Genomic DNA, 12,017 nt, shown 5'->3' with positions numbered 1-12,017 from the left:
ATTCATACCCTCAGGACTAGGGTATGAATAGGGTTTTTTTTTTTTTGGGGGGGAGTTTTTCCTGATCTGATGTGAGGTCAAAGGTCAGGGATGTCGTATGTGTACAGATTGTAAAGCCCTCTGAGGCAAATTTGTAATTTGTGATATTGGGCTATACAAAATAAACTGAATTGAATTGAATTGACTAACTAACATTCACACCCATTCATAAACCTGCACATCAGGACTAACTAACATTCACACACATTCATAAACCTGCACATCAGGACTAACTAACATTCACACACATTCATAAACCTGCACATCAGGACTAACTAACATTCACACACATTCACACACCGTAGAACAGCTCTGGGAGCATTTTTGGGGTTAAGTGTTTTGCCCAAGGACACATCGACATGGGCTAGCGGAGCCGGGGATCGAATCACCGATCCTCTGATTGAAGGGCGACCCTGCTCTCCACAGTCGCCCCATTTTAATAAATGTTTTTATACAGTATGTATGTGTGTGACCTTTGGTGAAGATGTACGTCTACTAGGAAATGGATGGTTTTAGTCATTTCATTTGTTGACAGTAAAAAGAACTTGCATGACATATGTCTATTGGAAACGCTTTATGTAAGAAATGTGATATCTACACTGAGTGAAATGTTCAAACCCAAGACTGACTTCTGGCTGCATTGTTTCACCAAATAGTAATTCTCTGAATGTCAAACACGTTTCCCCCATATTCAGAATAAAATATTTGGTATCTTTGGAAAACTGAATTTTAAATAAACTTCTGTGGGTCTAAAAATGCCTTGGCTGCAGAGGTTGCCAGACTTCTGCTCGGTAAGGGGGAAACTAAGCAAGAGCCCCGTAAGTATAAAATAGCAATACTTTAGGAATAACTGAGTCATGTCTAAATAAACTCTAAACCACACTGAAACACATGTCAACATTGTCTTATTTTCTATCTGAAGCCATTGGGTAATGTAAACCTCATCTTGGAGTCTACCTGTAGGAAAGTCAACTAATCAGGCTGTTTTAATCCATCAGCGCTGTCCATCATCCTGTGTTCCTTTCTGTGTTAGACTATAGTCTATGTATAATGAAAGCATCATGGATATGCCAATAATGTGATTGGCTGTTACTGTGCGGTCTAGAGCAGAGATTGCCCACCTTTGTCCCCCCTTGGAGTTTCTTCTGGTGACCCCGTATCACAGGCTGTGTGTTCACATGAGCATTTCAACACAAGAGATTCTCTTCTTGCACAATTTGATTTGTCTGGTTTGATTAGGCTGAAGAGACCAGCAATTTGTATGATACGTGTATAAGCCATTATAAAATGCTTTATACTGCAATGTGTTATGATGATTGACAGACAGCATTAGAAATAGTAAGAGTGCTTATACCTATTCTACTGTTCAGATCATTTTCGTAATGGTTTATAGAAACGGGCTTCAGAGAAACTGAAAAGTACTATATGTTCTTTTCTTACAATACATTCACTATCATTGTACAGCTCAGTGGTTCTCAACCTTTTTCCATGATGTATAAAATTCTGTTTATGAATGTACACTTATATTTGATTGAATATTTATTAAATTACTATTTTTAAAGGATTTTTTAATTGATGCTCATTTTAAATATATATTTTACAAATCTCACGTACCCCCATTTGAGAACCATTGGTCTGAATACCATTCGTCCGTCCTTGCAGCGTGTAATGAGCTGTTTATATCGGTAGATGGCGATGTTTGTTTATTAATCAACATCATACCCGGACATGCACTCGCTAGACTAAAGTTCCAACTTATTTTTATTCCCTCCCCCATATATATATATACATATAAAAAAAGAAGGTATTTAATTTGTCTCGATCCCGTTTTATGTCGCGAAACAAATGTATTTTTAAGACCAGTCTGAAAACGGATCTAAATCCAACTAGTCTCAACAGGCTGGACTGCACACAGTACCCAAACTGAACCGATGCTCCCAATCTCACAGTTGGATGACCACACTATGTTTCAGTCTGTTCATCAAATAAGTCCAAAAGTGGGACAACAAGTATGCAACCTCTCCGGGGCCGGCGAGCTCCCGTATTACAACCCTGTTCCATTAGTCGTGGCTCTGGAGACGTAGTAGTTTAATAATCCGATGCCTGGCGTCCAGTTGGTGGAAATCCCCACGTGGTTTCGACTCCTGTATAAAAACTTTGGGTGCGCTGAGCCCCTGGTGTCGTGATTGCAAAGGGAGAACAGGGTCTCACTGAGCAGCATCTTGCGAAGAACGCACACGGAGCTGGCCATCCACATCCGCGCGTCGCCGCACACGGTAGCCCGGGCGCATTCACACAAAAGACAGAAGCCTCGCGGAGCGCTGTTCTTCTCTGCGGGACTGCGGCCGTCGGAGTGGAGCTGCTGCGCGTTGTTTGAATGGGAAGGAGCGGACAGCGCGCCTCTGGACGCCGTGGGGGTTTCCCGTGTAGACTGGTCGGCGAGGCGCTGCGCTTTGTTTTGGTAGATCACGCTCAGTGTGAAGAGAACGCGGTGCGACAGAAGCGCGTCAACGACCCAAACATCTGAGTGCGCCTGTCAATCAGAGAGATTCACTTTTTATTTAGCGCACAAAGACGCGGCGCTGGATAACAACCTGAACGCGTAATGACTCGAGGCAATTAGCCTCACGATCTCAGCCTCTTCTTGTGTGTTTGGGAATACAAACTATTTCATTGGCTTCCGTGGATATCTTGTGGCTTTTCACTTTTTGGAGCACAAGTGGATGTTCCCCCCGGAACTGGCACATTTGTAAATTAATAGACTCTTTTAAGTGTGGTTGTGTTGGACACATTCGCCTTCTCTTCTATAGTGGTTGGACTGCGATCTTAAGTTCTCTAAAAATGAGCATCTCCAGTGTGGCTTTGTCCTGTTTCGTGGCGTGCGTTCTCTCCGTGCGCTGCAGCTCGGTGGCGGGCACGGAGACTCAGAGCTTGCCCCAGGAGTCGTGCGCGTCCTGCGGCCTCAGGACGTCGGATCAGTCGGAGCGGGTGAACATAGACTTCCTAGAAGCGGTGAAGAGGCACATACTGAACCGGCTGCAGATGAGGGAGAGACCCAACATCACCCACCCCATCCCAAAGGCTGCGATGGTGACGGCGCTCAGGAGGCTGCACGCCGGGAAAGTGCGCGAGGACGGCCGTGTGGAGATCCCCAGCTTTGACGGACAGGCTGCATACAACAACGAGGTTCAAGCGGAGAACTCGGAGATCATCAGCTTCGCGGAATCAGGTAATAATCAATAATTCATTGCACGCATCCAAACCGACCCCTCGATGAATCCCGGTCACCTTTTGACTTTATGTAACTGCTCCCTGTGGGCTAATACCATCACATAGATGGAGTTTAATGATGTTACACTCATCATGTTGATATGACTAAGCAGCAGAGATGGATGAGGTGGACACATCGGCAGTAACACAAACTAATAGTATCTGATGCTCATCGTTTCCCAGCATCTTATTGCATCGCAATCCACTCCTGCCGCAGCCAGTGGCTGTTCAACCCTCCTGGTTTGAGCCCGATGCAATTTATAGAAAAAAAATGAAACCAACGGAAGAGTCCTTAAATTACCCCATGTGTTGTCTAGGGGATAAAAGGAACCTCTGAATCCAATTTCATCACTAAAGCTGTGCTCACACTCAATACTCCAATGTATAAAAGCCCTCTTTTAAATAGAGACAAAGTCCCTCAATTGGCCATTTATCCCTTCCTCTAAGAATGTGTATCTAACTAATTCTCAGAAGTCCAAAGAGAACACCCTTTTCTCTCTCTCTCTCTCTGTCTCTCTCTCTCTCTCTCTCTCTCTCTCTCTCTCATTCACTTACTCACTCACACACACACACACACACACACACACACACACACACACACACGCACGCACACACACACACACTCCAACACTTAAAATCATCTGCGCTTGACAGAATCCAATAATTGTCAGTTAACGCTGTGAGAACTGAGTCTTTGACACAAACTGCTTGTTCAACAAAAAGAAAACATACAATTAAAGACACCAAAAAAGACACACACACACACACACACACACACACACACACACACACACACACACACACACCATCCTGTGTTTCCCATTGGCCCTGCCGGTACAATTAGCCTGAATGGGCTGCTAGGTCCTGCCTTCCAATGGGAATGATCTGAGCAACCTCATGACAAGGGAACAAAAGCCAGGCAATTATTAGTAGAGCACTATGTGTTCCTGCTGAACCCGACATGTCAACGTTGTGCAGGGGGGGAAAAAGCCAGGAAAACAAAAGAAATTGCTCAGAATAATGCATGAGACATTTGAGTTGGTGGAGGGTGTATGGTGTTGTTGATGGTAAGGGGGTGTGTTGTGTGCCCATAATGCAGTGTTGCAAAGAATGCTTTCGTGGTTCAAAAGGTTCGCTGGGCTCCTTTGCTGCTGCTTCTTCTTCTTCTTCTTCTGTTTTCCCCCTAGTTCTATTCTTCCTCACACCTTTGAGTCTTTGTGTGGCATTGTACCATGGAGCTGGCTTGGGTTCCTTGCTCCCTAGACCCCGTCTGCCTCCTGGCCAGCTGGCATACGCCCCCCCCCACCCTCCCCAGATCGGATGCTGCCAGCCGGGGAGCATGGCTCAGAGGCAAGGTCTCCAGAAAGCTCTGAAGCCAGGAGAGCTTGTCCCCCCCCCACGCCACCAACCATTAGGGAGCCAGAATTGTTGTTGTCACATTTTAGGACAAGAAGGTTGCAAACATGTTTATCCAACAGCAGCGAGCAAGTAGATAGGTGTGCATGTGTCTTGTTTATGTGTGGAGCAGTAAGGTCAGCTCCCCCACCCCAACCCCACCACCCTAGCACAGGGTTAACTGCATGCTTATCGGCCAGGGAGCCGGCGTCTTATCTCCAGTTGCGGTGGCACAGAGGAAAGAGGTCTGCCAAGCGGCCCCGGGCAGGTGCCAATCTCCTTTCTCTCCTGACATGGTCCCATGAGTCCTCGCTGAGGGATTCGGTGTCTCGTATCCACGGGAGCGGAGCGTGGGGTTCACAGGCAGGGAAAGAGGGAGGTGGGGGCGAAAGAGAGAGAGAGGGGTTGAAGGAGAAGTTTAGATCGGCGCTTCTTGATTGCTCACTATAGCCGTTCGGACCCAGTGAACTTGCGGCGAGTGGTCCAAGACACGGAATTAAGACTTCATTATAGGAGGTCATTAACTCCAGCCTGGTTCCTCCAGAGGATCAGGTTGGCAGGTTTACTTCAGGACACAACCCTTTCATGAGGAGCTGTCAGTCACGGACCTCCTGGACCTGGTCCAGACATTTTCCACATTCAGCTACAAGTGTGTGTTTCAGTCCTCAATGGGCCTGGCTGCCTTTCTATGGCTTGTGGTCCTCTAAATGATTTATGCAACATTATTAAAAAATGCCCCTGTAGTAAAGCTTCAACAACAACAAGCAAGCTTAAAGCTCCATGCTCTCCATCTCCCTCCCTCACCTCCTCACCCTATGTGGAATTCCTGGAGTGCTGAGGCTCGGGCCAATGCTTCGTGCCGCGCCCTCGTCCTTCCACGGCGGTGTGGTCTTGTCGACAGCAGCTTTGAGTAATGAGCTCTGGGGCGGCCTGCCTGCCTGCCTCCGCTGCCTCTTCCCTGACTTTGTGGCGCAGGTGGGGACACGCTGAAACAGCTCGCGAGCCCACCCAGGTGTCCTGCACTGTTCTCACTAGTCCTTTCAGCGCAGCAGGGTCAGGCGAGGCGTGTCGGGGCCAGCTCCAGATTGTTTGCAACACTAGATGACAAGAACAATTTGTTCATTCAAAGAACCTCAGTGGAAATAAGTCATGTGGTGTATCGGCATCTGCTCTGAATGCTGAGGGAGCCAAAGGATCGAACTGGTATGAATTGCTGAGGGTAACTGAACCATTTCTACTCGGTGATCCTTAGTGCCCTGCTCTCTCAGTGAGGGCTTCATATAACTCAAATCCAAAATAAGTAGCTGGTTTAAGTGTTGCAGTTTTTCATTCATTTAACCATTCACATATATTGTTCTTGTTAATCATTGTGCCGTACCAACTCCTGCTGTGGTCCATGCCTACTACTCATTATTCATACATTTCTGTCATATTCATTGAATGTACTGTAACTCTGTAACTCTGTTCATCTGTACCCATGACATCTATTGCTTCTGTCCATCCGGGGAGAGGGATCCTCCTCTGTTGCTCTCCTGAAGGGTTCTTCACCTTTTTCCCCTTCTTTTTTTTCCCTGATCCGATGAGAGGTCAAAGGTCAGAGATGTCGTACGTGTACAGATTGTAAAGCCCTCTGAGGGGAATTTGGGATTTTGGGCTATACAAAATAAACTGAATTGAATTGAATTAATGATAATATAAGTTTAATTATGACACCACATAGAAATGTATGTTACCCAATCAGAGGCTCAGTAGGGTGGGTCTTCGCGGAATGTGGGTGGTAACAATATAATTGTCAATCGAACCTCCGTAAATAACAGACTTTGCTACTGCTGTGAAGGAGGTCATTTGGCGTGTGGATGAGAGGGCACTTCAACATTTCCAGAAAAGTCTCTTGCACACTAATTACTAATGTGCCTAATGCTGTTCACTCTACGACTGACAGACGCAACAAAACGGCCAAGCGTGGGCAGCTACATTTTCGGCGAGTCGCCATTGAAGTGTTAAATAGCCCTGGGAACTGGCTTACGGCTTTTTATCAAGACGGAAAGGAACAGGATGAATGAAGGATACGATTGGTTGTCGAATCGTTGCGTCATTGCACAGATGAAAAGAGTCGACTTTGTTATGATGTTGAAATTCAGCCGCTCTCCGAATTCAGAAACGGTCCCTTTACATGAGATGTCAAGACTTCTGTAAGGTCTGTGATGTCACAGCTATACAGTCACAGGGAGAGGTGGCGCTCCACCCCATGTTGACACACACAGCGAGGCACAGAGGAGACTGGGCTTTTTTGGGAAGGAGGGGCTTAAAGAGACAGGCGCTATAATGGAGAGTTTCAGATAGAGGGTTAATACAGGTATATTCTGACCGACGGTGTAAGAAAAATGAAGTGTTTTTTTTAACATCAAAGCATGTAAACATGTTCTAGTAAAAAAAACAAATACAACTATAAACCCTGAAAATGTGCAAAATATGTCTTCTTCAATAATGATAATCCATAAATCGAGTCATCTTTCCAGCAAAGATGCCTATCATTTACTCGTCCCACCACCTCGGCAGCGATGAAAGCAATTTGATGATCCTAGCCTTTATCGTTGTTAACAACTTTATAGTTGGGGATCCTACCCTGAAGCGTAATGTGGATATCTTGAAAGGCAACCAATTACCTTCTCAACAAACTGCATCAAGTCGACTGGAAGACTCAGGCTCAGTTTCATTACATGGCTCCATTGCTTGTCTGTTTATCACGCGTTCACTCTGGGCTCTTTACTGAACAATTCCCCCTTTTTTTCTTATCGTGGAGCTGTAGAGGCAAGAAAGATCGCACGGTACTCAATAAGGTGAGGTTAGTTACTTGTATCCCTAAAGGGGCCTTTACGGCAGTCGCTGATTCCTCTATATCGCTCACTTCAGCTGGGTTACAATATGTTCGCACTGTGCCACAGGCTTTGGTATTGAGAAGGCTGATGGGTGATGTATTGCTTACCAGAGGGTTGTGTGTGTGGTTGCATGGTTGGGTGCAAATGTGTGTGTGTGTGCTTGAGCTCCCAGCTGACATGCTACAGAGTGGGGAGCTGGTCTGAACAGGTCCCCGTGTGAATGTAAAGCCGCGGTTTACAGGAGGAAGAGGCGTGAGGCGCCTTAAAGAGGCGGGGGGCGTCTTTGGTGGCCACCTGTTGACACTGACACACACTAATCAGTCGGCAAACAAAGTCATTTAGCCGCTTTCAAAGGCGCTGCTCTGCTGGAGCGCATTGTACCAAATCTCCTGAAATAGAAACCTTTCAAGTTACCTCAGTGGTAATTTGGAAGACATCGTTAGGCTTAGAGAAAAAAAAAAGAGAGAGGAAAAAAAAGTAGTGCCAGGGAGAGCCCATCGCCACCTTTTTAACTCCCGGGATCTCTTCATTGTGCTGCTGTAGAAAGTGGCCAGTGTCATGTAAATGGCTTTTATTTTTGCCTCATCATGCTTTTTTGCTGGAAAGCCACGCGTTTCAATGGCGAGCTGCAGCGCGGCTGTCTCCCAGTGCCTCACAGCGGGCTTTGTGCTGTCACTCTCTGTCACTGGAAGGAGGGGGGAAGGGGTAGGGCAGGGTGGGGGTGGGATTCGAGGGGTGTGTGTGTCTGTGTGTGTGGGGGGTGGGGAGAGGGGGGATCCGGGGGGAACTAACAGCAAACTCAATGAACCCCCCAGGGTCTTTGGCCGTGTTCGCCACCCTCCCACCTCTTCCCACTTGCATCCTTCTTGCTTTCCTTCGTCTTCCTCGTCTCTGTTCTCCTCCCGGTCCCTTCATTCACCCTCTCTCTCTCTTTTTGGCCCTGTCACTTACAAAGCTGGACCCGAGGCCAACTGGGCCTGATCCCAGAACTGGCCTGGTCACAGCTGGCCTATGAGGGGCTTCCACAGAGGTCACCTGACACAGTGATTGAGGGTGAACAGAGAAAACAAGGGGAAAACAGCCCTTAAAAGACGGCTTTGCCCTTTTTAAGGGGGCTTTCTGCTTTCTACGTGGGCTACATGTTGTCTGTGTTTGTGTTTACAGTATGTTCTCCTTGAAATAGCATAAATGTATTTGACAAAATAATTATTAAAAACTTTCAGTCATATTTCACGACTCGGTTGTCATGGAGATGGTTCAGTTGTCATCGCGCAACCTCAGTATGGAATTTCGGTAATTTGATGCTAGAGATCGTCCTCGCCCGCCATAAGAACATCTGTGATCATGTGACCATACTAAGGTCATGTGATAACTGAACCATTCAATAGTTCAAAATATAATTCTTTGTCAACTAATTCCAACTGACTGTTATGCATTATTTTAATCTCTTATCTAAAGAGAATAAACCATTCCTTTACTGTCTCCAACAGACGATCACACGTCCTCTAACACTGGGCTGTTCTTCCTCGTCTCCCACGAGGGCAACCAGAACCTGTACGTGTCCCAGGCCAACCTGTGGCTCTACTTCCGTGTGCTGCCAGGCGGTCCTGAGAAGGGCCTTCGGAGGAAGGTGACGGTCAAGATCCATTACCAGGAGGCTGGAGCAGAGGGAGGCCCAGGAGGTGGTGTTGGTGGTGGAGGAGGGGGAACAGGCCGCTGGGCTTCGGTGGAGAAACGGGTGGATCTGAAACGAAGCGGCTGGCATACTTTCCCCCTCTCCGAGGCGGTGCGGGCTGTGTTCGGGAAAGGCAGCCGGCGCCAGGACCTCGAGGTCCACTGCGAGGGCTGCGAGACAGCTGGCGTGGCCCCAGTGCTGGTGAACCCCAGCGACCCGTCCCACCGGCCCTTCCTGGTGGTGCGCGTGCGACAGGTGGACGGAAAGCACCGCATTCGCAAGCGGGGTCTTGAGTGCGATGGCACCAGCGGGGGTCTTTGCTGCCGGCAGCAGTTTTACATAGACTTCCGCCTCATCGGCTGGAACGACTGGATCATTGCGCCGGCTGGTTACTATGGCAACTACTGCGAGGGCAGCTGCCCGGCATACATGGCGGGTGTGCCGGGCTCGGCTTCATCCTTCCATACTGCAGTGGTGAACCAGTACCGCATGAGAGGGATGAGCCCAGGCTCGGTCAACTCCTGCTGCATCCCCACCAAGCTCAGTACTATGTCCATGCTATACTTTGACGATGAATACAACATCGTAAAGAGGGATGTGCCCAACATGATCGTGGAAGAGTGCGGCTGTGCTTGAGTCCACCCTTCATTATCTCTGAACTTGGAACAGTCAGAAAGGCCTTTTGTACAAACAGGACGTTGTTGTACGGTACACATATACAATATATCTATACCTACTGTATATGCAAGCAGCACGCACACTGGTGCATCTGGTACGTCTAGCAAATGCGAGTACCAGGGCCGTGTCCCCGTGTGCGTGCGTGTGTTTGCACGTGTTCGTGCGAGTGTGTGTATTTATCAGACTGAGTGACATGCTTGCTGTCCAAGTTAAGTCCGTCGGGCGACAACTGGTCAGTGACAGGGCGAGAAGGGAACGATTATCACCAAATGATATTTTGCTCTAGTTTGCCATTTCTAGTCAAAAAATAATGGTTCATCATCTCCTCTTGAACGAAGTTAACAAGCGCTTAAGGAAAGTGACAGGATTGGCCGATGACATTATTGGCTTCCCCCCAACACTTCCAACCCCGCTCCTCCAACCCTTTTAAGTACTTTGAGCACATGACAGACTTTTGTTTTTTTAGAAAGCACTGACAATTCATCATCTTATACAACTCAGAACACCAGCACTTCCCTGCTTTGCCAACAGACACAGTCTGACTGTCCCCTCTGGTGGAATTAGACCGGCAGCTCTTAATGCCTTGCAGGATTATACCCTCCACAGAAAGGCAAAAGAAAGTCCTCCACAGAGCTGCTGTTGTCCTTCTTGACTACGGGCCTCGACCTCAACTTCCTGCCTGTCAAGACAGATGCAGGCCCAGCAACCATGACAACCAGGTGAAGGTAGATCTCATAAGTGTACTTCACTTGTGCACAGGAAAGCGACAAAAGAGACAACTGCTTCCCCTTGCCCCCGAGGCTCAGTAGACATGGGCCTGCTGGACGCGGAGACTCTAGTTTTGGCCCAGTGGGTCACCACGGTGCAGTGCAGCACCACTAGAAACAGAAATGCACACCCTGAATAGCACTTGTATAAAGAAATGCCTTCCAAGGGGTACTGAGTGTCCTGTCCTATCGCTAAATAAGTGCCACATGAGCTATGCAATGTATAGTAGCCTATACCCATACTCAATACGCTCTATTAGACTGAATTCTCTTTCCACCTGTCTCTCTCTCTCTCTTTCTCTCTCTCTTCTCCCTCTCTCTCTTCTCTCTCTCTCTCTCTCTCTCTTGTTTCTGTCCTCCACTCTTTATCAATACTTGAAATGTAATCTTTCGCTTCCTTTCCAAAGCGAATGATTGTTGTGACGTTTGCACTGAAAGGTTGCGGGATTAGTGAAACAAAAACTGCCATTGAAAAGTTATTTTTATAGAAGTAAATTTAATTTTGTTTCAAATGTATTTTGCTTAATTAATGGAACCAAAGAGGCCAATATTTTTAGCTATTGTACGAAGATGGCAAGGCCATTGAGTTACTGTGTACAATACTGTTTTTGATCATTCGCAATAGGCCTACCACTGTATCAGGGTACGATAAATGATTTCATTCCTTAGCTATATTTTCGTTCTCTGTTTTGTACAATAAGCAACACTTCGTTTTTCATCTTTAATTCTATTTTTTTTGTTTCAGTTTTCTATTTAATAAGAAAGTTATTTTTAGTTCCTGTCTAAGAATCATTTAGTCAAATAAATGTCATCTGTACAGTTTGTCAAATAAAAATGTTTTTTAAAATATTTTGTAATTTTAAATTTGAGACTTTTATTTTTCCTTCCTGGGTTGGGTGTATTGTGTTTCTGATTGAAGGTGTTTTGGGCTGCTACCTCAATAAAAAAAAAGGTGAGTCTGAAATAGTTGAGTACAGCACAGTCTCCGTCCATACCGGTTGAAACATCTCGTTTCTCAGAAGCTGCAATGGAACAGTAATTACGTACTATGATTAACAGCTCCCATGGCATCCCAAGCGGCTGCCAGCATACAGACCTTCACATACCTGCTTGATTTCTTCTTGGCTGGAGCGCCTGTTGATGTGTGTTTGCGTGTGCATGCCAGATATAATTGTGCATCGGTATCTGTACCTGTGCACGCGTGTGAGGTGGGCAACTGGCGGCGTTCCTGCGCCGCGTTTCTGTACAGTATGTTACATCACAGCGAACCCCACCCCCCTCCACCTACCCACACCCCTCTGCACTCTGCAACAC

General features: G+C 46.9%; 1 protein-coding gene across 1 annotated transcript; it reads left to right on the top strand.

Annotated features, from left to right (window-relative positions):
• The first annotated feature begins 2,215 nt into the window (after window positions 1-2,215).
• inhbb (inhibin subunit beta B) lies at window positions 2,216-11,552 on the top strand. Its single transcript, XM_034562531.1, has 2 exons — window positions 2,216-3,268; window positions 9,074-11,552. The coding sequence occupies exons 1-2, from the start codon at window positions 2,881-2,883 to the stop codon at window positions 9,892-9,894; spliced, it is 1,209 nt and encodes a 402-aa protein (XP_034418422.1). The 5' UTR covers window positions 2,216-2,880; the 3' UTR covers window positions 9,895-11,552.
• The last annotated feature ends 465 nt before the right edge of the window (window positions 11,553-12,017 follow it).

The sequence above is a fragment of the Cyclopterus lumpus genome, chromosome 21, assembly GCF_009769545.1.
Source record: "Cyclopterus lumpus isolate fCycLum1 chromosome 21, fCycLum1.pri, whole genome shotgun sequence".
NCBI lineage: Eukaryota > Metazoa > Chordata > Actinopteri > Perciformes > Cyclopteridae > Cyclopterus > Cyclopterus lumpus.
The sequence above is the reverse complement of the archived record's forward strand: the minus strand, read 5'-3'. Positions and strand labels throughout refer to the sequence as shown.

Bases quoted from the DNA above. Each gene is read 5' to 3' on its own strand.
- inhbb (XM_034562531.1), top strand. From the start codon at position 2,881: ATGAGCATCTCCAGTGTGGCTTTGTCCTGTTTCGTGGCGTGCGTTCTC. The intron at 3,269-9,073 runs GTAATAATCAAT...TGTCTCCAACAG, and splicing joins CATCAGCTTCGCGGAATCAG to ACGATCACACGTCCTCTAAC.